At 62.7% G+C, this 26246-nt stretch overlaps 2 protein-coding genes and 1 long non-coding RNA gene across 9 annotated transcripts; 1 reads left to right on the top strand and 2 right to left on the bottom strand.

Annotated features, from left to right (window-relative positions):
• Positions 1-1186: 1186 nt before the first annotated feature.
• On the bottom strand, positions 1187-4438 carry CKB (creatine kinase B). 2 transcript variants are annotated; one of them, NM_001267031.1, is given in 8 exon segments: positions 1214-1561; positions 1643-1832; positions 1987-2110; positions 2838-3009; positions 3393-3525; positions 3598-3752; positions 3876-4080; positions 4371-4419. In NM_001267031.1, coding segments are annotated over 7 exon segments (1146 nt in total). In that variant the 5' UTR covers positions 4069-4080; positions 4371-4419; the 3' UTR covers positions 1214-1382.
• A 2501-nt stretch (positions 4439-6939) lies between these two features.
• Positions 6940-16773, top strand: TRMT61A (tRNA methyltransferase 61A). Of its 6 annotated transcripts, none has more exons than XM_077937752.1 (5): positions 11094-11162; positions 11845-12204; positions 12508-12663; positions 14438-14704; positions 16359-16773. In XM_077937752.1, the coding sequence occupies exons 2-5, from the start codon at positions 11874-11876 to the stop codon at positions 16628-16630; spliced, it is 1026 nt and encodes a 341-aa protein (XP_077793878.1). In that variant the 5' UTR covers positions 11094-11162; positions 11845-11873; the 3' UTR covers positions 16631-16773.
• A 4973-nt stretch (positions 16774-21746) lies between these two features.
• LOC144330435 (uncharacterized) lies at positions 21747-25955 on the bottom strand. Its single transcript, XR_013396615.1, has 3 exons — positions 24615-25955; positions 22560-24456; positions 21747-22514 (listed from the first exon to the last, which is right to left on the bottom strand). It is a non-coding gene; the product is annotated as an uncharacterized LOC144330435 (long non-coding RNA).
• Positions 25956-26246: the final 291 nt, after the last annotated feature.

The following is a 26246-nucleotide window of genomic DNA, read 5'->3' on the forward strand; positions in this document are numbered from 1 at the left end:
AGCCTACCAGGTGTTCACTTAGGGAGGTGGACACTTCAACCCTGCCCTTAGGGCCCCCCACATGCCGAGCCCAGCAGCACATTCGGGGATGTACCCCACTGCTGCTCCTGGACCCCAGTGTCTAGGCTGACAATCCAATCCCCTTGTGTGCCAAGGAGGTGAGAGGCCAGTGATCCGCAACTCAGGTGTCCAGGGACGCAGTGGGTGTGGAGATGCAGGATGAGGCTTGCCCCAAACCCTGATCCCCAGGGGTGGGGCGGAGGAGGCCCTGGCCAGTAGGTGGCAGCACAGGCTGCGTCCTTGGAGCTTGGGAGCTGGAGGAAGGTGGGGAGCAGGATTCCTAGCCCCTGGCTGCCTCACCCGTCCACCTCTACTCCCTGAGCTGGCCGAGCCCCTCAGGGTGCCCAACCATAGTAGGAGCCCTGAGCCAGAGGCTGGGCAGGGACAGCAGCAACTGGCAACTAGAGTGAGTTGCAGGGGGTTGGGGGGAGGTTGCATGAGGGACCAGGGAGACCAATCCCTAAACAGCCCCAACCCTCCTCCTGCCTACCTTGTGGTCCCACCTTGAGGCTAAGGGGCTGGACACCCAGAGGCCCCCGAAGTGGCTGCCAGTGAAGGGGGGACCAGTGGTTCCCCAGGGCTGCTAGAGGATCTTGAGGGCTGAGCCCAAGGGCCAGTGGGGTTGGGGGGCTGTTCAGCCTGAAGGCTGAGGCTGGGAGGGAAGAGAAGAGAGTAGGTGTTGGCGGGGTAGGAGGGAGGTAGGGAGATGTCTGGATCTGATAATGTTGCAGCTTGGAAGACTGGAGGAGGAACCCAGTTGGAGGGACCGGAAAGCTCTCAAGTTTCTGAGCTCAACCCCCACCTCCACTATCCCTACCTCCCCCACCCTGCAGGATGAGCCCAAGGAACGTGCTAGGCTCCACACCCAGGCCTGAATGCCCTCAGATGCTCAGGCCTGGAGCTCCTCCCTCATTCTCCCCAGTGTTCCTGCCTGCACAGCCCAATAGACATGAGGAAAGGGGCCCATGGACTAGGTGGGACAGGCAGAACAGAGTGGCCACCTGCTGGCTTCTGTCCCTTCTCACGGAAGGCAAGGCCCACGGCAGGCCCAGGACTCAGACTCCTGGGGCCTGGCTGCTGCCCTTCCCCCTCCCCCCTGGGAAAGGACAGGCACCACTCAGAGGCAGGCAGGCCAAAACCCTAGTTTATTTCAGCATCAGCAGTATCTTAGCCATCAAAAAAATAAACTCTACCAAGGGTGACGAAGTCTCTACAGCAAGGCTAAGGGCTCGCCAGGCGGCGAACATCAGGGGTGCATGGTGGGCACTGCCCAGGCAATAAGTTAGGAAGCAGCAGGGCTGGTGTCGGGTGTGGGCCGGGCTTCACTTCTGGGCAGGCATGAGGTCGTCGATGGCCTGGCCCTGCTCCAGCCGCTGCTCCATCTCGATGAGCAGCTTCACTCCGTCCACCACCATCTGCACCAGCTCCACCTCCGAGAAGCCCAGGCGGTCAGCGTTGGAGACGTCGAAGACCCCGCCCACTGCAGCCGTGTCCACACCGCCTGGGGAGACAGCAGGTCAGGGCGGAGGAAACAGGGCTGTCCAAAGGCCAACAGGAAGCCTGCAGCACCCGCCCTGCTCACCTGTGCCTCGCTTCTGAAGTCGTAGCCGCTTAAGCACCTCCGAGAACTTCTCATGCTTGCCCAGGTGGGGCAGCTTGATGTGCACTCCTGCCCGCAGCCCTGTGCCCAGGTTGGATGGGCAGGTGAGGATGTAGCCCAGGTGAGGGTTCCACATGAACTCATAGTTCTTAGACTTGAAGAGAGTTTCAATCTGCAGACGGAGAAAAGGGTATGAGGGAGAAGGCCTGCCCGAGACCCCCACAGGCCCTGAGACTCCCAAGTCCCAGAAATCCCCCAGGGGGACTGATGGGGCACCCACATCCCTGCTGGAGCCCTGGGGTCTGGGCCTGCCCCGTCCCTGGCACCTGGGTGAGGCCGGTGCAGAAGCGGGTGAACACCTCCTTCATGTTGCCCCCCTTCTGCATGGAGATGACCCGCAGGTGATCCTCCTCGTTGACCCACACCAGGAAGGTCTTATTGTCATTGTGCCTGCGGGAGGGCTGGTCTCAGGGCATATCCAGAAAAAAGCCCCAGGCCGTCCCCAGACCAAAGGAACTTCCCAAGTCCCCGAGGTGCTGCTCGCAACCGTGCCCTGGAGCAGGGGCTGCTGCCAAGACTCCGCCCAACACGGGGCAGGCGGGGCCGAGACGCCTCACAGTGAGCAGAACCCCGGCTGCCATCACGTCGTGCAGTGGTCTGAGGTGGGGCAGGGCCAGGGACCGCCAGGACAGCCCCGCCCGCCCCCCACAGTGGGGGTAGGAGCCCTGCCCCCGGAGAAGCTTCTGCGTCACCAGCCCCTGGTAGAATCCCAGCGACTGAGGAGTGAGAAAACAAGGAGCTCCAGCTCCCGAGGGGCGTCGGGCAGAGGCGCCAGGGGCCCCGCCCCCACCTCACGTCTCTAGAGGGGCTGAGTCCTGAACCCCCAGGGGCCTGGGCCCAGTACCTTAACGCACCTGCTCGGCCAAGGTCACCTGCGCGGGAGGCGCAGCACGTAACCCAGACCCGGAGCGCGGCCGGCCCCTCCCTCCTCCTCCTCCTCCTCCTCCTCCTCCTCCTCCTCCTCCCTCTCCTCCTCCTCCTCTCTTCCCTCTCCTCCTCCTCCTCTCCTCCTTCTCCTCCCTGCCGCGAGGGGCCCCACCCCGGCGAGGGGGGCGAGAGGGAAAGGGGAGGCGGCGGAGAGGGCGGACGCCGCGAGAGGGCGCAGAGGGACACGCACCAGATACCGCGGGCGTCGGGCCAGTCGCGGGCCATGCCCGAGGCCAGCAGCAGAGGTGACACGGGCTTGTCGAAGAGGAAGTGGTCGTCGATGAGCTGCTGCTGCTCCGCCTCCGTCATGCTCTTGAGCGCGTAGTACCGGCCCGCCAGGTCGCCGTCCAGGCTGGACAGGGCTGCGGGGCGTGCGCTCAGGACGCTCGGCTGCCGCGCCCGCCCCTCCAGCCCACAGCGCGGACCCGCCCGCCCCCGTGCTTCACCCCGGGGGACGTCAGAGGCCCCCACCCGCCCAGACTTGCGGGCGTCCAGTCCTCATGGCCCGGGCGACGGTCCCAGTCGGTGACCCCGCGCCAGGACCCGCCCTCCCTGGGCCCCAGGCCGCTGTGGGCGCGGGGCTGGGCCTCCGTCCCTCGGTCCCTCCGGGAAACTGAACCCAGGGGCGCGCAGATAAGAGCGCGGCGGCGGCTGCCGCTCCCAGGCGACATAAACAAAAGCGGGCGGGGACCGCGCCGGGAGGGGCACGCAGCCGCCGCCGACCCTTGGCCCTCCCGGCCCCTACCTTCCACCGCGAGCTTCTCGATGGCGCGGCGCTCCCCGCGGCTGCAGTGCGGGGGCAGGCAGAAGCCGCGGATGCTGCGGCCCGTGCGCACCCGCGAGCTCAGCACGTAGTTGGGGTCCAGGTCGTCGCCGCCCTGGGGGGCGAGACGGGAGTGAGCGCCCGGAGACCCCGGCCCGGCCCGCCCGGCCCGCCCGCCGCCCCGCACCTGCAGGTTGTCGGGGTTGAGGTCGGTCTTGTGCTCATCGCTGGGCTTGTAGCCGCCGTGCCGGTCCTCGATGATGGGGTCGAAGAGATCCTTGAACACGTCGTAGGATTCCTCGTCGCCCGCCACGCAGCCCACGGTCATGATGTACGGGTGGCCTAGGGGAGGGGGCGCGGGACGGAGACAGTGACGTCACTGCCGGGCCCGAGCGCGCTGCTGAGGACCGTGCGGCTGCGCGCGGGGAGGGGGCGCCGGGACCCCGGCCCCGAGGGGTCGCGTACCCGGGTTGTCCACGCCTGTCTGGATGACGTCGTCCAGCGTGAAGCCGCTCGGCGTGCTCTTGGCGCGCAGCTCCGCGTACAGCTCGGGGGTCAGCACCTTGGCCATGTGGTTGTTGTGGGCGCTCAGGTCCGGGAACTCGTCCTCGGCGGGGAAGCGCAGCTTCAGCGCGTTGTGGCTGTTGGAGAAGGGCATGGCGGCGGCGGGCTGCGGGGAGACGCGGGGTCAGCAGGGACCGGCAAGCCGGGGTTCCCGGACTCCCGCGTACCACTCAGGCCCCCGCCGCCGGGCCCCTCGGCGCCCCCGGGACGCGGCCAAGGTCAGAGGGGTCCGCAGCGCGCACGGGGGAGCGCCATCATCGCCCGGGACCCCCGGCCGGTCCGGCGCGCGCTCCAGGCAACGCGCCCGGAGCGCGTGACGCCGCAGCGCCCGCGCCCCCTTTGCACGCAGCGCCCCTAGCCCCGGCGCCGACGCCCCCGGCCCCCGGGCCCACTCACCGGGCGGCCGGGCGGGGGCGGGGGCGCTCCGTCCGTCGGCAGCTCCCGGAGCGACGCAGGCGAACAGCGGCTGCTCCGCGCTCCCGCGGCTCTTAAGGGACGCAACGAGGGCCGCCCATTGGCGGCTATTTATAGCCCATTCATTCCATTGGCCCGCGCCGCGGGGTGGTGCCGCCGCTTTGTCCGCCGCCCGCAGCCCCTGACACCCCCGGCCGCCCACCCGAGCCGTCTCCCCGCTGGGACCCCGCGCAGCCTGCCCAGTCCCCCGCCCAAGACCTCGAGGCCGAAACCTCAGATCCTTGAATATCTGGATCCCCTCGCACGCCCTTGCCTCCGAGCGGGAAACTGAGGCGGAGAGCCTCTGGGCACTCGAGGACGCTCGGGTTCATCCGCATCCTCCAGCCTGCCCGCCTAGTCCAGCCAGCCCCCGCGGCGGCGGCGAGGGGCCGGGCGAAAGCGTTCAGGGCTTCCGCAGCAGGTACTGCCCCCACCCCACCCCCGGCCAGTGCGAGCTGGCCCGGAGCCGCCGATCTTCCTCAAGGTGCCCGCAGGCATCTCCTGGGCGATCTTGGTGCAAAGCGAAGGCGCGCGGGAGGCGCAGTCTGGCTGCGGCCCAGCCCGGGGGCACCCGCGGTGCCCTGACCTTGGACAAGTCCTGGGGCTCTGGGGAATGCGAGCCAGAAACCACGCGGACACTGTGGTCTTAAGAGGCCGCTGGCAAGTGCAGCCTTGGAGTTTCCAGACCCCAACCCTGGGCCCTCTTCGCAGGGGACAAGCTCACCCGACCCCCAAAGGCAGTCCCCAGAGACTTCTGGCAAGGATGGGAGGAAACGCTAATAAACAATAAGCATAAATGCGATTTAAAGAAGAAGAAGAAAAAAAAATCTCACGAATAACTAGAGTCATGCAAATTAAGCAGTGACTCCACCTCTCCCTACCCCCAGCACTCCCAGATCGACTCCAGCCAGTGCTGGCTATGAGTTGGAATGAGGGGAGACAGGCGTCCGCACGCTGCCTGCAACTTGAATTGCTGCCTGCTTTTTGCAAGGTAATTTGGCAGAATCTATTAACATTAACAATGTTGGGGGCCGGGCGCGGTGGCTCAAGCCTGTAATCCCAGCACTTTGGGAGGCCGAGACAGGCGGATCACGAGGTCGGGAGATCGAGACCATCCTGGCTAACACGGTGAAACCCCGTCTCTACTAAAAAAAATACAAAAAACTAGCCGGGCGAGGTGGCGGGCGCCTGTAGTCCCAGCTACACAGGAGGCTGAGGCAGGAGAATGGCGTGAACCCAGGAGGCGGAGCTTGCAGTGAGCTGAGATCCGGCCACTGCACTCCAGCCTGGGCGACAGAGCGAGACTCTGTCTCAAAAAAAAAAAAAAAAAAAAAAAAAACAATGTTGGAACTCCGTGACCCAGCAATCCCCCTTCTAGGAATGCAGCCCTTAGAAAGGATGTCTCAGTTCTCTCCACTAATGGACCAAGAGATCTGTGGAGGGAAAAACAAACACATCTGGATACAACCCGATGCCCATCAGGCGGGACTGGCCAAGGGTAGGAAGGCACCTGCTTGCTATGGAATATTATGCAGCTGTTAAGAGGGGGAAGTGGAGTATGTGGGGTTAATATCCATTAAAGACCCTCATCCGTTGCTCTGTGAATAAAGCAAGGAAGGGGGGAACCCTTATCTGTGGGTATATTTGATATAAATCCCTCCAGCAGTGGCACAGTGAGCACCTGCCCGGTGCCAGCCGCTGGGGATGCATCAGGCAGCAAGGTACACAGCGCCTGCTGCTGGCTGGAGGAAGACTGGCCATGAGCCAGCAGTCCAGCAAACCAGATGACATCACATCAGTGCTGCTGGGGTCAGGGGGACACAGAACACTGCAGTTCCAGGTATAAGGGATCCCAAATAGATGCCTCTGAGGAGAAGGCACCAGAGCCAAGGCCCAAAGGCAGGGGAAGCCCATTCACCTCTGCCTATGTTAGCATCTATGTGTGGGCCCTGCCTCTTGTCTCATCCCCATGCTCACTGCAGAGGAGACACATGCCTCTTTGCTTCTTAGCATACTTCGTCCTGTTCCAAGTCAGCATTTTTTAGACTAATAAAACCAACCGATGTAAAAAGGCAAATGGCCTCTCTGGGCTGGCCAGACAGCAGGTGTCCCTTAAGCCTGGAATTCCTGCACTCTGTGCCCCATGCAGCCTCTTCCCCTAATTTTAGATATTTCTGCAGCTGCCCACCCACTACCCCACAAAGCCTGAAGGGCTTAAGTTTCTGTTTCTGGAAGGGATAGCTGCAGCCCCTGGAGGCAGACTTGGGGGACAGACTTGGGGGCCACACTCAGGACTTCCTCTGTCTTCAGCATCTGCAGCTTCTCAGAAGGCCACCCCTTCCCTCTCTCACCCTCCTGGCTGACAGCCTAACCTGCTTCCCCAGGCCCCCCATGGGAAAGGACCTCCTTTCTCCTTTCCTGAAGGGGGCCAGCCCCTCCACACCTGTGGGTATTTCTCATCAGGTGGGACGAGAGACTTAGAAAAGAAATAAGACACAGAGACAAAGTATAGAGAAAGAACAGTGGGTCCAGGGGACCGGCGCTCAGCATCCGTGACCCGCGCCGGCACTAGTCTCTGAGTTCCCTCAGTATTTATTGATCGCTATCTCTACTATCTCGGTGAGGGGGATGTGGCAGGACTATAGGGTAATGGTGGGGAGAGGGTCAGCAGGAAGAGATGTGAACAAAGGTCTCTGTGTCATAATAAGTTTAAGGAAAGGTGCTGTGCCTTGATGTGCACGTAGGTCAGATTGATGTTTGACTTTACACAAACATCTCAGTGCAGTAAAGAGCAGTATTGCCACCAGCACGTCTCAACTCCAGCCATAAGGCGGTTTTCTCCTATCTCAGTAAATAGAATGTACGATCGGGTTTTACACTGAGACATTCCATTCCCAGGGACGAGCAGAAGATAGATGCCTTCCTCTTAACTGCAAAGAGGCCTTCCTCTTTCACTAGTCCTCCTCAGCACAGACCCTTTACGGGTGTCAGGCTGGGGGACAGTCAGGTCCTTCCCTTCCCACGAGGCCGTATCTCAGGCTGTCTCAGTGCGGGGAAACCTTGGAAAATACCCAGGCTTTCTTGGGCAGAGGTCCCTGCGGCCTTCCGCAGTGCATTGTGTCCCTGGGTACTTGAGACTGGAGAATGGCAATGACTTTTACCAAGCATACTGCCTGCAAACACATTTTTAACACAGCACCTCCTGCACAGCCCTAAATTCATTAAACCTGGAGTCAACACAGCACGTTTTTTCGAGCACAGGGTTGGGGCTAGGGTTACAGATTAACAGCATCTCAAGGCAGAAGAATTTTTCTTAGTACAGAACAAAATGGAATTTCTTGTCTTCTTCTTTGTACATAGACACAATAACAGTCTGATCTCTCTTTCTTTTCCCCACACTTCCCCTCCACAGGCAAGGGCAGAACTGCAGAGGGGAGGTCCAGAGGGCAGGGCTGCCTATGGCAAGCAGTGAGCCGGGCACTGGGGCGGCTCCGGGCTGGGGCCTCTGGCAACCCTCAGCCTTTTGAGGTGGGTATTTTTGTCCCCAGTGTGCAGACAGAAGATCATTTTATTTTTGTTTTTATTCTGTTGAGACAGGGATCTCGCTGTGTTGGCCAGACTGGTCTCAATGTGCAGATAGATCAGAAGTTGGGTGACAAAGGTGTCCAGTGATGGGCCCAGAAATCCTGCCACCCTCCCAGAGCCCAGCCCTGTACTAGCCTGCCTGGGGCAGACCCACAGTGCAGGGGGCCAGGCAGCTGTGATGGGGGCAGCAGCAGCAGATGACAGTGGGGAGGTGGCCCTCAAGGCCTTCAGACACAAATGTCAGGGTGAGACCCCCCAGGTAGGGGCTGATTGGGAGCCTCAGTGGCCCCCAGAGCAGGGGCACAAGGGGAGGGGTCTGGAAGGTGGCGGCTTCCCCTCCAGCTGACTCCCGTCTGCAGACCCCTGCTCTCCCCAGGGCCCACAGGAGCTGCTTTGGCAGCATCCAGGCAGGAGGCTGGATGACGTTACCAGGCCAGTGTTTGGTCCAGGTTCCTCAGAAACCACACCTGGTTACACATGAACCACTGGGCCTGGAGGGGGTTTCGAAGGAGGCCCAGGCCTTTTATCCACAGAACATGAGCCCGCTCCGCAGGGCAGGCCCAGGGCAGGCTGCAGGTAGGCACCGGGAGCCATCCTTGGAGTCTGCTCCCAGAGTACAGCCGGAGGCAGCATTGCTTCCTCCCAGTGCCCTGCCGCTGACTTCTGCAGAACCCAAAGAGGAAGTGGGCTGAGGTCAGGAGAGGACAGGGGCTGACTGGGGTTCACAGAGCACAGTGGGGTAGGAGGCTGTGCTGGTCAGTGGGGAGGGGGGACTGCAGTCACGTGGTCCCTGCCAGGCATTTGGGCAGAGCAGCCTCCCCAGTGGGCATCTTCCTGCCTGTTCCCACCTTTCTTCAAATCAGCCACTGGTTCTCTGAAGCTGGTTTACTGGCTTTAACTATTAATTAATTAACTAAGAGATGGGGTCTTGCTATGTTGTCCAGGTGGAACTCCAACTCCTGGCCTCAAGCAGTCCTCCTTCCTCAGCCTCCTCAGTGCTGAGCTTTGTGGGTTGACTGGCTTTAAATCCTAATCCCACTTTGACCTCACTGGCTGTGACCTTAGGCAAGTTATTTAAGCTCTCTGAGTTTCAGTTTCCCCATCTGTGAAGTGTTCCCTCCCTCCTAGGATCCTGGGGAGAATTCAATGCGATGACACAGCTGCGCATCCACAGCATCGGCTCTTGTTAGGGGAGCCCCAGCACAGGCTCTGCACAGGGGCTCATCAGCTGGCGTAGAGGCGGTGGTTCTGCTTGAGGACTCAGGCTGGGGACTGGGGCAGGCTCAGATGGAGCAGGTGGGCAGGGCTGAGGAGGCTGCCTGGAGGAAGCAGCACTGGAGGAGTTGACCAGCCATAATGGACAGAGGCAAGTCGGAAGTTGGAACCAAGGGAAACCACCACTGAGTCACCAAGTCCTAACTTAGGCCCTTATAGGCACTTGGCCTTGACTCCACACCACAGCTGAGAGGCTGGGGAAGAGAAACCCAAGAGAAGCGGAAAGTCAGAACCCCCCAGGGGAGAAATTAGGGGGTGACTCAGGGGGGTGCACCATCAAGGGAGACAAGCACCCGCTCCAACACAGGCTGGGGAGCTGCGGATGGCTCTGGGTTGTCTCAGCGTTGAGAGCAGAAGGCAGGGAGGCCATGAGGCAGAGGGACAGGCAGTTGGTGGCCAGTGTGGTGGCCCCACAGGGATAGGAGCCCACAGAGTGGGAGGCCATGGAAGGCCTCTCGTCAGCTCACTCCTGGGGGCTCTCAGCCGCAGCTAGGGCAGGGACACAGAGGGGCTGAGGCTGGAACCCTGGGTTTCCATGATGGACCCTGAGAAGCCAATGCAAGGGCCACAAACACCGTGGCCTGGCCTGCCCCAGAGGCGAGAGAGTTGAGAGTGTTCCACAGGCTGCCGGGGCTCCAGAGCAGAGCTTGCTCTCAAGGAGCCTGGCCACCTCATTTTACCAGGCTGCAGTGGCTGAGTGACTGGGAAGGTGGCCTAGGGTCATTGCTAACTGGCTTGGGTTCGGGCATAGGCTAAACCCTAGGCTGGGTAGGGGAGTCTCTGTTCCTCTCCAAGCTCTGGTCCTGGGAGCTAAGGGCTGGAGGAAGAAAATCTGTGTCCCCTGCCCCCGCTCCCCTGCACACACACTCCACAGAGAAGCCAGCTGGGAATGGCATTGCTGAGACAGAACACCACTCCCGCTTCCCTTTTTTGCCTGTCCTCCAGCAGCACCTCCTCCAGTCTCCTGCTCAGGCTCCTCACCAGACTCCAAAGTGGGCCCAAGTCATCCGGTTCTCATTATGCCTTGGTTCCCAGGAGGGGATACATGACTCCCTCTCCCTCCTAGAAGCAGCTCTGCACTCAGGAGAACGTGCCCCCGTCGGGGGAGGCAGGGCCTGGGCGGAAGGCCACTTCTGCAGACTTTTCCAGGTCCCCATCTGCTGCACAGAGCTCTGGCTGACCCTAGCCCGAGCCTTTTAGGACGGCCCCTTGACCTGCGATTCCTTTCTGGAATTCATCTTAGGGCCCAGTCAGGGGTGTTTCCAGAGCAGTCTGCAATAACAAAATGTCTATGGCAAAGTGTACTCATAGAGGACTGGGCAGTGAGCCACGGGCCAGCCCTCTGGTGGATCCCCAGGGGCTGTCGAAGGGGTCCGGGACAGCAGTGACAGCCAGGCCTTGGCTCCTGCCGCCCTTCAAATGTGCCTGGGTGCGATGGCGACCCGCGGCCGGCGGGGCGGGGGGACCTTTGGTTTGTTTGTTATTATTTGTAGAGATGGTGGGGTCTCACTACGTTTACCGGGCTGGTCTCGAACTCCTCAGCTCAGAAGAACCTCCCGCCTCGGCCTCCCAAAGCGCGGGATCACAGGCGACAGCCACCACGCCGGCCGGCCGCCATGTGGATTTTGTACAGTCTTTCGATCTTCCAGCGACCAGCAAGTGTAAACAGAGCAGCTCACATGAGGCAAGAAGTCGCCCAGGAAACGTCCTCTGGGAGGGGCGGGAAGGGCAGCCTGGCGCTCCCAGGATCCCGTGCGCTGAGGGGGCGAAGCGGGGCGCGACGTCATCAGCGGGCGCGGAGCCGGAAGTGTTGTGGCCGCCCCCGTCGCGCGTCGCGGAGGCACGTGTGGAGCCCCGGCGGCGGGAGCGTCGCAGGTGAGACTCCGCGGGGCCCAGGGTGGCAGGGCGCGGGTGAGAGTGGCCCGGGCCGAGCGCGGCGCGCAAGTCCTGTTCCTCCAGCCTCGCATGGGTGGCCCCCGCCGGCCCGGCCTGGCCCCTTGCTGCCTCTGCACCGGCTGGGCGGTGTTTGCGTGGACGGCCAGCTCTGAGTCACCAGCCCCTTCCTGGGGAGCCCTTACCCCTCTGTCATACCCTGCTACCCAGCCCCTGTGGGGGAGACCGGGGCGAGGAATCAAGCCTGGCTTGGAGGTGACCTCATTGACCATTTGCCTCTCCCACGCCGGTGGACACCTCGGAAAGGCGCTTCCTCCTCTCACACCTGGGGAATGGGAGTCAGACTCATGGAGAAGGGTGATGGGAGGGTCGGGTCCTCACTCCGGAAATCCTTGGGACCGACCTCCGCCATTGCCAAGCCTCTGTCTTTTCATGTCTGCTTTAGGCTCATAGTCCCTGTCTCTTGTCCTAGACCAAGAAAGGCTTCAGAGGCCAGGCCAGAGTGCAGCGCTGTTGGGCTCCCTGTCAGGCAGTTGCAGAGACTGAACTAGCCACACCCCGCCCATGCCCACTGCTGGGATGTAGGCCTCGAAGCCTTCTACCTAGACCCCAGACCCTCATCCTGCCTCCTGACTTGCTCATACCTACACACACCCCTCCCCAGGTCCTTGGCACTTGCCAGACATTAGCACCATGAGCTTCGTGGCATACGAGGAGCTGATCAAGGAGGGTGACACGGCCATCCTGTCACTGGGCCATGGTGCAATGGTGGCAGTGCGTGTGCAGCGTGGGGCACAGACCCAGACCCGGCATGGTGTCCTGCGGCACTCAGTTGACCTTATCGGCCGCCCCTTCGGCTCCAAGGTGACGTGCGGCCGAGGTGGCTGGGTGTACGTGCTGCACCCCACGCCGGAGCTCTGGACGCTGAACCTGCCGCACCGCACACAGATCCTCTACTCCACAGACATCGCCCTCATCACCATGATGTTGGAGCTTCGGCCCGGCTCTGTGGTCTGTGAGTCTGGTGAGTTCCTCAGGCTGCCTCAGTTTAACTCGGAAATTGACACAAAGGTGGAGGTCAGAGCCTCCAGCCTGCACTTCCTACAGACAGATGTGGCTCCTCAGTTTCTATTTTCACATCTTTCCGGGACACGGACAGCAGGGAGTGAAGGTGGAGGCAGGGAAGCCCGTTAGGAGGCTGGTGCTGTAACTGGAGTGAGAGGTGGCTGTAAATGGACCAGGGGGAGCTGGGGAGGACTGGTGCTCTAGTGAGGGTCCTGCTTGCCTTGGTGGGGTGTGGCCAACTTGATGCTTGGCGCTGTCCTAGGTGCTGACCGTCAACCTCTAGTCCTCGGTGCTGATGGTGAAGCAGAGAGAGTTGCCCCTTCTGGAAAGAGGCCAGGGCTACCCCAAGGAGCTCACTGTAGGTGGAGAGTGTTCCCATCCTCATCCATGATCAGATCCTCACCTGCCACCAATGAATGTGAGCACCATTGTCATTGAGTCCAGGGCCTGGGCTGTGGGAACCCTGCACACATACAGGTGCTGCCCGGTGCAGTGATTGAAGCCAAGATTGGCCCCAGGCACTTAGGCGTCTAGGTTGTTGGTGGCATGTTCCTCACGGGCAGGAGAGCTAGGGTTCAGGTTCACGAACAGTGCCTAGCACGGCCATGCTGGCTTTCTGAGGGCTGCAGGTCACCGTGTCCCTCTCTGGGGTGTCTGGGTGGGAGGGGTGGAGAGCAGGACTTAGCCAATCCCATCAGCTGCTGCTCCTGTGCATCCTGTGGCGGGTGCTGGCCTCTCCGCCCCTGCCCCACTCTCGCGAGAGAGCTCAATCAAGCAGCACGCTTCTTCTGGCCTCCTCAGATATGCCAGGTCCCCTCCTCGGAACCGTGAACAAGACAGACCAGGTTCCTGCCCTCGAGGAGCGGGGACATAGCCTGGGTGAGCAGCTCAGTGCCACTGGTTACTGTGAAACTTGTGAGACAGGGCTGCGTGTCTGAGGGGGACCCAGAGTGGGGTCCCTCCAGCTAGGCCAGGCAGGGAAGACCTCTCTGAGGAGGGGACATTTGAGTTGAACATGATGAGAGGGGGCCTGCGAAGAGCCGAGGGACAGCGCCACCAAGGAGGAACATGCCGAGGCCCTGCAGTTGGAGTGTGCTGCCGAGTCAGGCTCAGTGGGGGAGGCAGAGGGGCTGGGAGTGAGGTTGGAGGGGAGGCGAGCTCCACCCTGGAGGCCAGCAAGTCTGACTTGCCCCTGAGTGGGAAGGAGGCATGGCCAGGCTCTGCGGGGGGGAATAGGCAGCAGACTAGGAGCACCTAGGGGAGGGGCTGCTCCCTAAAAAGAATGTGGGAGGTGGCAGGACATGGGATGGGACAGAGGGAGTGGAAGCACCTCTATGGGTCTGGCCCAAGCGCTTGCGATGCTCAATGCAATTTGGGTTCGAGGGATGGGTAGCAAGTGTGCAGTAGCTGCTCTAGCAGGAGTCTCGAGTGGAGGGGCCTGGGGATGGGAGTGACATCAGGTAGATGACCCCTGAAGGTGGAGCAGGAGGAAGGACGCAGGCCCTGGCCCTTTCCACGGGACAGGAAGTCAAGCAGAGGGGCCATCCGGAGGGAAGCTGGGGCAGGTGTGCTGGGGAGGACTGAGGCTGTGTGGCTGGTGGCCAGGCCCTGTGTCCTGAGTCCAACCAGGCCACGGCAGAGCCCCAGCCCCCGTGTGGTGGGGTCAGGCTTAGGCAGGCTTGGTGGGGGTGGGCTGGACCAAGGGGACCAAGGAGCTTCTGGGGAGAGGTGGGCATGAGGACGGGCAGGGTAGGCCACCGTTGATGGGGACTGAGGAAGGGATTGGCCATGCCTGGAAGGAGACAGGGCTGAGCGATGGGATGGGCCTCTCTGTTCCCCCTGCACATATTTCCCCTGAGGCTCCAGTCAGCTGGGCTGCTCTCAGTGCCTATACATGCGCCAGGCGGGATAGGGCAGGGTTGCCACTGGCCTGGCCTGTGCCCACAGCGGACACCACAGCATACACAGCCTGTCAACCCCAGCTCACCCCTAGACAGGGCGCCCAACCCAAGGCTAGCCCAGGGCTCTAGGCAGCGGGGACCACACAGCCCTGGAGTAACGCCCGCCTGTAATCTGGGGTCCTCCCGAGCACTGTGTGGGTCTCCAGGGTGAGGTGGGGGTTGTTTCCTGGGAGGCTGTGGGTCCCGAGCAGTCCCAACTGATGCCTTGCTCTTCCCATCTTGTCCTGCCAGGCACCGGCAGTGGCTCTGTGTCCCACGCCATCATCCGCACCATTGCACCCACGGGCCACCTGCACACGGTGGAGTTCCACCAGCAGCGGGCAGAGAAGGCCCGGGAGGAGTTCCAGGAGCACCGTGTGGGCCGCTGGGTGACTGTGCGCACCCAGGATGTGTGCCGCAGCGGCTTTGGCGTGAGCCACGTGGCCGACGCCGTCTTCCTGGACATCCCGTCACCCTGGGAGGCTGTGGGCCACGCCTGGGATGCCCTCAAGGTCGAAGGTGCACTAGGGGTTCCGGGAGAGGTACAGCCCGGGCGGGGTTGGGGCAAGGGTGCAGGACTGAGGGGTCCAGAAACCAAGCCACACCATGGCAGTGGCTAGGCCAGGGCCTCGTCTTGGCCTTAGATGAGGAGTGGGTCAGGCTGGCCAGGGGAGGCAGAGCTGGGGAGGATGGGCCGATGGGGAGGATGTCAACCCCCGATCGGGAAAGGTGGCAGTGCCACCCAAGTGCAGGGCAGGCCCGGCTGGCGGTGTGTGGAATCCCCTGCCCCTGCTGTTTCCCGAAGTCTCTCCTCCCACGAGCTCTGGAGCCCAGGGAGCTGGCCCCTTTTAGGGAAGATGCTGGGTGCGGAGGCGGGGCAGCCCTGGGGAAGGTCGGGCCTCAAGCCAGGGAGGTGGCTGGGATGCCAAGGTTTTTCCCTTTTCTGGAGAAGGAGCAGTTCAGGCAGCAGGGGCCCCTTCTTCCCAGCTGAGAGTTGCATTGTGAGAGGGTGGAGGGTGGGGGTGTGGGGCGCCCCGCCCCACCTCAAAGACTAGCCGAGGCCCTGTACGGACAGCAAGGCCATGGCCGGGGATTCCCTGCTGGCTCCGGCCCAGCCCTGACTCCTGGGTGCTGGTCTCTGCTGAGGCCTTGGGGTAGCTGTGGGGATCTCCACGCTCTGCCTCCGAGGCTCCCTGCTCTGGGGACACTTCTGGGCCTGGACCGTAGTCCCGGGGAGGCTGAACCCGGCAGAACCCCTCCTGGGGCCCCCATGCTGCCTTTGTGACTCCTTCCTCCGGAGTGGCCCGGGGAACCAGCGCCTGCCTCTGGGACCTGTCCCTTCTCCTGCCAGCTCCCCCTTCTGGGTCCAAAGGCTCCAGGCTCATTCAGGGGCCTGGCGTCTCCTGCTGGTCACTGGAGCCCATTGGGGAGGGTGCGGTGCGCTCAGCCTCGGTGCCCTGTCTAGGCTGTTGTCACACAGAAGGTGCCTCCTCTAACCCTGAACCTCCCAGCGGCCCCGTGTCAGGGTACACCTGAGGGGACCAAGCCTCAGGGACATTTGAGGACATTTGTCTGGGCCATACCTCTACCCGGCCCTGGCTTCCCCAGGTCCTCCCAGCCAGGACAGGAACTGACCCGGGCTGGGTTCTCATTCGCTGCAGGCCAGGCCAAGTGAAGCCCGCGGCTGCCCTGGTGGGAGGCGGCAGGGAGGGGCTGTCATGCTCAGGCTGTGCTTCGAGTAGGCGCCTCCTGTTCCCGGGAGCAGTGACAGCCTCTGATTTCCTGTGACAGCAGCGGCCCCCGCACCGCCCCGCGCTGCCATGCTGTCAGAGCTACTCTGGGCCCAGCGCTCCAGCAGCCCCATGGAAGGCAGGAGAGCAGTGCCCACTGTGGGCCAAGTGAGACAATGGCGGCACAAGCTTGACCCAGTGCCTGGCATGTGGGAGGGCCTAGTGCAGCTAAGCTGGGTGACATGAACAGTGGCGCCAGGCCCCATGGTGGGCTGCCAGTTGAGGGCCAGGCCCCTCTGCCCTGCATCCCAGCTCTCTGGAGAGCTTGCAGTCTGCGTTGGGACCATCTTAGGTTGGCCTCAGACCCTAGGGTGGGAGTTCAAGGATGCCAGGGCCAGACAGGCCACTTCTGCCCTCTGACCCTCGCGTCCTGTTTCCCACAGGTGGGCGCTTCTGCTCCTTCTCGCCATGCATCGAGCAGGTGCAGCGCACGTGCCAGGCGCTGGCGGCACGTGGCTTCTCGGAGCTGAGCACCTTGGAGGTGCTGCCACAGGTCTACAACGTGCGCACTGTCAGCCTGCCACCACCCGACCTGGGCGCAGGCACAGATGGCCCTGCTAGCCCTGACACTGGCCCCTTCCGCAGCGGCACGCCTATGAAGGAGGCCGTGGGCCACACTGGCTACCTGACCTTCGCCACCAAGACCCCAGGCTAGGGCGCCGCCACCCAGGGCATCAGGGAGCTGGGAGCACCGAAGGGCTGGGCAGGGAGGCCAGAGGCACCTTATATGGTCTGCAATGCCTGCCAGACACAGATGGTGGGGCGGGGCTTGGGGGCCTCCTGGGTGGCCAGAGTGGGACGGCAGGAGGGGTGGCTATGATGGAGGAGGAGTGCTGGGGCTGGGCCTCAGCCATTGCTGTCCAGTCCCGCGGCCCACCCCAGCTGCTGTTTGTTGCCAATATGAAGTCTCCACTGTCACAGGCTCCCCTGGATGTTGAGGCCAAAGGGTGCAGGTGGGGGAGTCTGACCCCCTCCCAGGTGGGCCTAAGCAGGAAGAGGGTGGGGGAGGGAGGGGGCATTGTCCCCGAGGCCATGCTGCATCTGACCCCTGAGCCCCCACGGCCCTGGCTGCCCCACAGGGCCTGAGACCATCTCGTGTTTCTCCAGTTCCCGGGCTGAGGCTCCAGCCTGGGCCAAAAGCTGGGATGAGATGACCCAGGATCCCTGCCCTCCCCTCCCCAGTGCTAGGAGACCAGGCCAGCCCAGGAACCAGGGAGGTGACCCTGCTCTCTGGCCTTCAGGCTGACGTCACAGCACTGGGCTCAGCCCAGGCCTGCGTCCACTCAAGTCCAAGAGGCGGGGCAGCCCCCACCCAGCCAGAGCCCCTTGACACAGGCCAGGCAGCGCTGCGGAGAGCAGCAGCAGAGCGGGTTGTTCGCCACAGGCGACCAGGCAAGCGTGTCGGGGCTAGGGTGTGAGTGCCAGCCTATGAGTCCCGGAACAATGTGGGCACCCCTACCCCTCACAGAAGCCAGGGGCATGGAGGAGGCCCCCCCACGGGACAACAGTGTAGGGTCCAGGAGGTGTGTCCAGGACACCTTCCAGGGACAGTGCCTATGTGAACACCTCTCAAAGGCTAAGGGGGCATTTTCCAAAGCGGGGACAGAGGGTGGGACGCCCAGGCTGGGGGGCTCTCCTCGCCCGCCCTGGTGTGTGACAGCCTCAAGGGAGGACCGGTGCCTATGTCAGCCATGGGGTCCTTGGAGCTGCCACTGGTGCCTAGGGGGCCTGGGTTTCAGCCCATGGAGTCAGCGGCTGTTGGGAGCCTCAGCGGCTGTAGGGGCCTTGAGTGCTGTGCTGGCAGGCGCCTGGCCCTGAGTGTCAGTGATGAGCAATAAACGTGCCGTCCCCTCTGTGCTGCATGATCCCTAGCGGCCAAGGCCACCCCCACCCGCTGTCCAGGCCAGCCCTGCCTGCGCTCTGCCCCTGGTCCCTGCTCCTGCCTGTCCTGGTTTGGCATGATGGGTGCTCCAGACTCCAGGACAAAGGGGCAGATGTGTGGCCATCCCCATCTGGCTGCAGAAAAGCCCACTTGTCCCTGGGGTTGGGGTGGTCCAGGAGTGCTGGGCCTTCCTCCACAGCCCCGGGCTGGAATATTCAGTGTGGCTGCCTGGGTTACTTGCATGAGCCCCTGAAGGAAGGGTCCACCCCAGGCCGCCTGGTCCCCACGAAGTGTCACACTGTGGGTCACTGGGGGCTGTGGCTTATGTGGTCGGGGAGTCCTGTGTCCCTGAGGGTTGCTCAGCCCTGTTCTGAGGGCTTGTCCTCTCCTTCCAGGACACAAGCCTTCCCTCTAACCTTGTTCCTCACCTGGGGCACAGAGGAGGGGCCCCCGGTCAGGTTCAACATGGAAGTGGGTGACCCTAATGCCAGGAGCTTTGGAGTTAGGCTGTGCCTGGGGTGTCATGAACTGGGTGGCTCACACCCCGAGGTCTCAGTTCCCCCAAGCCTGCCCTGCCCCTCCTGGCCACAGCAGAGGCCTGCATGCTGTCTGACAGGTGAACACCAGGAGGTGTTTCTTTGAGGCGCAGCTCCACGGTTTATAGGACACGTAAGCCTCAGGCACTGTAGGGTCCAGGTTGTGCCCATTTTCCAGCCAGGACTGGTAGCCCATGTGGCGGCCCTGGGTGAGTCACCAGGATCCGCACATGGAGAGTGGAATCCACCCTTAGTTGTCCCAGCCCACCCTTAGTTGTCACGTGGGACAGAGTCGCTGTCTCAATCCTCTCGGCCCTGCTGCTCTGCCCTGCACACAGGCCCCCATGACGACCTTGAGCCTCCAGGCATCCACCGCCACCCACCATATAGCTGGGCCTCACCCCACTCCCTCAGCTTGGATCCTCACCTGGCCTTGAGCCAGCCTTAAACTCCTGTATGTCCTTCAAGACCCCTTCAAATGTCCTTTCCTCAGCATGCTTCCCCAGACCATCTAATGCCCAGGCGGGAGAGTCCTGCACACCATGGCCCGAGGGAGCCCCCACAGCAGAGGAGCACAGCCCAGTTCTGTGATGGGAGCCTGACTTCCAGGGGCAGCGCTGGGCCCATGGCCGTGAGTGACCCATCAGCAGGCCCCGATGATCAGCTCGAGTCAGCAGCACGGGCTCATCATGGGGCAAGGATTCACCAGAAACGCCCTCCCTGGCCCAGTGTGTACTCGCCTGGGCCTCAGATTTTCCCTGGAAATTCCTCCCCCGTCGCCCTGCTGTCCTGCACTGAGACAGTGGCACATGACTCCCGGCTGCCCACGCCCTGGAAGGTCCCAGGCCCTGGCCCTGACTCACCTGCTTGGAGGGTCCCAGTCCTGGGTACTGCCCTAGAGCCAGGGTTAAAGTCCCCTCCCTCAGGAAGCCCCAGGGTGTGAGCTGCTCCTGGGCCTCCCTCTGCCCCAACCATGCCTGCCTCAGGGCCCAGCCCTTCACCCAGGAGCCCCAGAGGGCTGGGCCCAACCAGGGCTGCACGGGTGGGGACCAGGACAGGATTTCTGAGTGGGCGGAGGGCAGCAGGCCGCTGGGGGCACACCCTGTCTAGCAGAATGTGATGAGGCGGGGTTGCCCCTGAGGACCCAAGAGGCCCTCACCCCTGCAGTCTAGGTCTGGGGCTGTCCCCCTTCCATTGCCCCCTCTGCCTCCATTGCGGCTTTGCTCTCTCCACCCACCGCCTCTGGCCCAGAAGATGGAGGGTAGGTGGGCTGCCAGGGTACCCGAGCCCCCCCCAACAGTCCACTGCACAGGTAGGGAAACTGAGGCACAAAGCTGCGACTCCGGAATTCTGGCCATAAGTGGTTCCCCAGTGCATGACCCTAGAGAGCAGAGTTTTCAGGCAGAGTCCTGGAAGGTTCCTCAGGAGACACCTGTGCAGGGGGACGTTGGAGAAGGGAGGGCAAGCCCTGCAGGTGGGGTGGGTGGTGCCCCAGAAGTGGTGGATGGAGAGGGTGCACCTCCAGCCTCTGGGCTGGCAAGTGCTGTTTCAAGAGCTGCTCTAAGCAGGGTGAGCGCTGGACTCAGTGCCCCCACAGCCTCGGGAGGCTGGAGGGGCCCTGAGCAAGAGGGTCCCCAAAGAGGGGCCTGGCTCCTGATGCCCTCAGGAGGGAGGGAGCAACTGCCGGGCCTCACGCCCTGTCCTCACCAGCCACAGAGGGTGGGCGCTGTCACCAGCAGGCATGGGTTGAGTGCCTCCCACGTACCAGCCCCTGCCCTTCAAGGCTCCCAGGAGCCAGACCCAGATCTGGGCACACAGTGCAGGGCGAGGTCTGGATGCGGGAGTGGCAGTGGTCTGGACCCTGTGTGGTAGGTCTGGGTCGGTGTGGGGTCGGGGAGTGGACGGGCCTTACTGTCCCAGGGGCTCTGCGCACGGCCCGCTCCTGGACACTGGAACTGAGCCTTGAGAGAAGTCGCTTCCCGAGGTGGCCAACGGGTTGGTGGCAGACAGGCTGGGTGCCGGGGTGTGTGGACCCCAGAGCCAGTGGGTTGGGCCCTGCAACCCACTGTGGTTCATCAGTGAGCAAGGAGGGGCACAGTGGGGCCAGCCTGCTGCCCTGCCCCAGCAGTGGCCTTGCCAGCCCGCGGGCCCTCCCCACGCGGAGCCTCCATGCCCAGGGGAGCCTGCGTGGCCCAGCCCGTCAGCCAGGACGAGGGCGTTTCAAAGTCAGGCTGCCTCCGAAGCGGTGGTGTTGGCGGGAGGGAATAACTGGCTCCCACCAGGCTGAGAATAGCTCAGAATTGGGTCACGCTCACCGAGATCTCCGGTCACAGCCTCCAGCCTTTGACAATAATCAGCTTTCTCCCTGACATCTGTCCCTTCAAAGAGGGGGCAGGCCGGTGCAGGCACTTCTAGAAGCAGCAAAGCAGAGGGGACGGGAGTGGGGAGGGGCATCCCCCCCTCCTGGCCCCCCATGGCAGGCCCCCTGCCTCCCTCCCGCCCACCCCATGCTCCCTTCCGTGCCTCAGGACCCACCAGCTTCCCGCACAGGGTCAGGTCAGGGAGCAAAGCACGGCAGTGTCCTCTGACAGATGAGGACACCGGCTGGGGGCTGCAGGGAGGGTGGTGCCTGTGCCTGGCCCTCCCGTGCTCTGGCAGCCATGCCCCTCAGCTCCTGAGACTCAGGGGCTTGCATGCCACTGCCCCAAGCCGCCCTCCTCTTGCTCCTCCCAGTCTGTCCTGGGCTCTTTTAACGTGGTTGAAGGGCATGGGTCAGAGCAGGCCGTCCTGCCCCGCCAGGCTTTTGGGGCCTTGTGTTTCCCCCAGCCCAGGACTTCACCCCATGTCTTGTTTCCTATCCATTTTCCCGTGTTGGGCCCTCCTCACCCCTTGAGAGGGCTGAGGTGGGTGCTGTCACAGGCCCTCAGAGCCCGCATCTGTGCCATCACCTGCGTATGCTGCCACCAGGTGGGTGCTGAAGCCATCTTCATAGCAACATAGGTGCCTCCTGCATAGAGCGATAGATATGCCTACCACATGCCAGGCACGCTGATTTTGGTTCTTTAATCTTTAAAAACCCACAAGGCAGTTCTTCTCGTGTTCCAGGTGACACCATTGCTAAACTTTAGTCACAGATATGTTCCTGAAGTGCCTGTGACACTGAGCATCTCAAGATGTGGCCCCTGGACTGCCTGCTCAGCATTGTCCCCACCCCACGCCTGCTACTCAGCGTCATCCCCACCTCACCCTGCTGAGCCGGAACTCCAGGGCAGGGCCCAGGGTGCCCCCTTTCTCCAAGCCTCCAGGTGGCTCTGGTACTCAAATCTGAGAATCACTGCTGGAAGACCCGGGAGTCTCGCAAACATTTCTTTTTATTTCTTAAACAAAAACCCCCTTTATTAACTGAAGCGGCAGCTCTCTGGCAGCTTCCTGCACGCGGCCGGTTGATCCTCTGAGGCTGCGCGGTCAGCTGCAGCTCAGTTTCTCCCGGTGTGGCTGGACTGTCTGCTTCTGAGCCCCAGACCCTGTCGCTCCCTGCTGCTGCACTGCAAATGCCCTCGTGCTCCCAGAGAGAAACTGAGGCAGTAACAGCAGGTCGCTGTGCGCAGACCCCACGGGGCCCCAATTTGAATAAACCAGTGTCTTTTACAAAATAGGAAAGTTGGGAAGTTTGAAGCTTGAGTGGCTGTTTTGTGAGTTTAAGGCGTGGCCACATTTGCGGGCATGCTGACAAAGTGCTGGGGAATGACAGGGTGGCTGAGATCCAACTCTGAATAACAGGGCTGGGGAGGAAGGGGAGCAGACTTCAAACCAGGCTGGCCACAGACTCCTGGGAGCTGTGTGCAGGATTCTTCACACGATTCTGCTGGTGCATTTCTTTGACAATTTCCAAAAGTTTTTATTTTTAAAAAAAGGAGGCTGGGTGTGGTGGCTCATGCCTGAGGCCAAGATGAGAGGATCGCTTGAGCCCAGACTGGGCAACACAGGGAAGTCCTGTCTCTACAAATAATTAAAAAATAAAAAAAGGAAAGATGCACCAGGCCAGTGGCCAGCACTGGTAGCTGGCAGGACCCAGCCTGTCACCCAGGGTGCTGGCACGGCAGACGCAGGCTGAATGTGGTCTGGGGCCTGGCCCCTGCCTGGAAGCCCTGGACCTGCAGAGACACAGGCCCTGGGGAGGAATGCAGGGCCAGCTGTGGGTGGGGGGCTGGCCATGGATGGGGTGGGGACAGTGGGGGCGACAGGCTTGTTGCTAAGCTACGGGCACAATGGACATTCCGGGTGCCCGGCAACGGGGAAGGAGACGCTTCTTAGAGGGGGAACCCTGAGGGGCCCAGGCCACACTTGTCCCTCAGCAATGCGCACACCCCCACCCTCAGGCCATTGAGACTCACTGGCTGCCTGGCCTCTCAGGGTAAAGGGCAGCCGCCCTCCTGGTGGGGCTTCAACACGCCCTGACGCCAGCCTCCACCCAGCTGGGGATCTGGTCGGAATGTGCCCTTGATGGCTCCTGCAACCCCGAGCCCTGGCCTGCTCACCTCCTCGTGGCCTCTGTCTTGGGGCCGCTTGTGCTCCCCGCCTCTCCTGCCTCTGACTGTGCCTGCCTAGCCGGTGCCCCCAAGTGCAGGCGTGGGGCCCTCGGAACAGGGCTTGGAGTTCTGGTAGAGCCTCCATCCCCTGCCACCCCTCTCCTGGCCCCAGACTCAGTAGCCCCTAGCCCTGCCAGCCAGGCTCTGCCAGAGTCACACTGCAGGGCCCCTGGCCTCTGTGGCTGTCTCTGTCCAGCCACCTCTGGAGGGTGTGTGCCACTCCTTCAGGCTCCACATCCCCCCTCCGTGGATGGCCTGCTAAGGAGCTCTGGGCCCAGCCGGTGGCCAGGAGGAGCGAGGCTAGGAGTTCACCGTGCCTGGCGGCCCTCCCCACCTCACAGACGGTTCCTGAGCGTCTGGGCACAGCGGCCAGCCCTTGCCCTTCCCCCACACACACCCTGTGTCCCTCAGCATCGCACTGGTTGGGCCTCAGCCCTGCCTCTTCCCCCAGCCCTGAGGGTAGAAGTCGGACCCCAGCTGCTGCCAAGGTCCTGGCTCAACCACACATTTCCTGTGCACAGTTCTTTCTGTCCTGGGTGGGCCAGGCGCACAATAGGCGCTCCGTGAACACATAGTGGAGCCCGCCAGGCAGTGCCACCACCCTCTCATGCTCTCTGTCTCCGCTGCTGTTTGCATGGCTTTTGCCACCCTGGTCTCTGCCACCCAATCCTTGCTGGCCTCACTGGGCCAACCCTTTGCCTCACACCAGGAGGTGTCCAGTGCCCTCTGGAGGGACGCCTCCTCTGTGCACTGCCTGGGGGAGGCAGGGAGGCGGGGCGGGGGCAGGTCCTAGCCCCACCACCCTGGGCGGGGCTTTGGCCAAAGGCCTTGCCCTCTCTGAGCCTCAGTGCCCTGCCCCGTCCCGGGGTACCCTCAGGAGCTCCCGAACTGGGCTCGTGGGAGTCTCCTTGGGGCTGGCATGGGAAGTGCCCAGGAGTGCCCCAGGCCTGCCAGCCCCTCACTCCACCATGTGCATGCTAGGGAGGTGTGGTTTTAGCAGCTGGTCCACACATCTGGATGGTTGCTCCCAGAGCCCACCTCACCAGGGTCAGACTGCCCAGGCAGCTCCTAACACCTCAGGTTCCCCACGCCTTCCTGCAGCTGCCATCCCCACCCCCAGAAGCTCGCCTGCCTCTCCTGAGGACCCAGGCAGACAGCTGGACACAGACCCTCCCCAGGGGAGGCGTCTGGAGGGGCCTGCCCCTCAACAGGTGTTGCCACTTGATCAGGAGCAAAGTCAGGGTTGGGGCTGCTCCCGCCCCTCCCCTGCTCTGTGCCCCCCGCTGCAATGGAAGCCTAGGCTCCTCCAAGGCTGAGCTGGGGCCCCTCAGCGTCTCTCCTGGGGACAAAGAGGCAGCTGCCAGCAGGGCGGGGCGGGGAGGGTGGCCTTTGTGCGCGCCGGGCCCCTCCTGGTGACCTCACCACCGGCCAGAGAAGGGCCCTTTCTTCCCAAAGGCAGCCGTTGGGAATCCGCCTGGGGACAAAGCCGCTGCCAGGCAGGGGACCAGCGAGTGGCTGGCTCCCCTGGTAGCATAAATTAGGGGGGGCTAGGGTGGGGGAGGGGATGGCAAGCACTTCTGTCCCTGGAAGAGGGTCACTTGGTGCAAACAAACAAGCAAGCCCCCAACTTACACGTGGGGTGCATGGAGCCACCCCTCCAAGCTTCATTCATTCATTCGGCCCATTCCTTCGTTCCACAGATGGCTGCTGGGCGCTGGCCCAAGAGGCTGTGTGAGGGCCTTGGGGACACAGGGGATGCATCTGGTGGATGAGGGAGCAGTGGGTGAGGGGCGGGGGTGCCCAGTCTGGAGAGGGAACTAGGACAGACGAGTCAGAGCTGCCCAGAAGCCCCAGGGCCTGGGTTGGGGCAGGCGGGAAGATCCATGCTGAGCACGGTCACCCAGCAGGGCAGTGGCCACAGCCGCCCAGCCCAAGTCCCAGGCCTCCAGGAGAGCTCAGGAAAATATTTGATTTTCAATGTGTGGTGTGGAGTGGCACCCACCCCCCATGTGTGGCCAAGGACTTCCTGTCCCGAGAGTCTGGGTGACCCACAAAGTGTCCTCACAGCCTTGCTGGCCCTCGGCCTGGCTTCCAGGCCCCCCGCAGGACACTGTCCCCCTCCCCCACCTCCCTGTCTCGAGACCTCGAGACCTGGGGTCCGGTGGCCCAGGGTGGCCAATGCAGAGCGCAGTGTGGCCAGCATAGAGAGACAGGTGGCCTGAGAGTCCCACAGATGCCCAGTGCTACTCAGGCCCAGCTCCCAAGGCCTGTTCCTCTGCCTCCCAGGCCCTGGGCATGTGCTCCATCCCCAAGGCACTGAGCACATCAGGCCAGACCAGGTGGGCTTCCTGCAGGAGGAGGCAGCAGGCCCAGGTCAGGCTGGGTCTGGGAGGCAGGCACAGGGTGTGCTGGTCAGCAGGGCTCACTGCCAGGCCCAGGAGGTGTCCTGGCCATGCAGATGACAGAAGGCCGAGTGGGTAGGCCAGAGGGTGTGAAGGGCCTTGTCCTGTGAGCAGGGCATGCAAGCAGCTCCTGGCCTGTCCTCCAGCCTTGACACCTGAGGTCTGAGCTTGCCTTGCAGTCATCAGCAGAGCCAAGGCTCCCGGATTTCCGGGGCTGGGAAAACTTCAAAGCCTTACAGAGCCACCAGGTCCACAGCTGCCCAGGGCAGGGGGTGCCTGCTGGGTGCTGGACCTCCCTGCACCCCGTCTTCATCCCCGTGTGTGGATGGGCAGGAGTGTCTGCAGGCCTGGGCCCCGGCCAGGAGGAGGCCTGAGGCTTCCGGGGCACCGAGCGACCACAGGCTGGGGTGTGTGGCTCCCCCAGGAGCCCCAGAGGCCCTGTGCCCCCTCCCCGGCGGTGGAGTGAGATGGGCGGGGGCGGTGTAAGTAGGCCAGTGCTTTGTGCAGCGTTGCCATGGCGCCACCGCCGCCTGTGCAGGATCCTCTGGGCGTGTTTCCAGAACGCAGAGCCTGCCAGTCGGCCCTCCCAGCCCTGGCCAGGCCCCATCCCAGTCGGGGGGCCCCAGAGCCTTCTCCACCCACAGGCTGCTGGGGGGCAGACTAATTGTCCCGCTTCGTTACACCCTCAAACCCCCAGCGCATACATGCTCACAGCCACACAGCACACACACATGCACACAGGAATGTGCACACGCTCACACATAAGTGTACACGTGCCACACGCAGGCACACACCCCACAGCCACAGGCAGGCACTCAGTCCTCAGCGTGCCCCAAGGCTGCAGCCTCCAGGTTCACACCCA

Source organism: Macaca mulatta, chromosome 7 (genome assembly GCF_049350105.2).
Source record: "Macaca mulatta isolate MMU2019108-1 chromosome 7, T2T-MMU8v2.0, whole genome shotgun sequence".
In the NCBI taxonomy this organism is placed as follows: Eukaryota; Metazoa; Chordata; class Mammalia; order Primates; family Cercopithecidae; genus Macaca; species Macaca mulatta.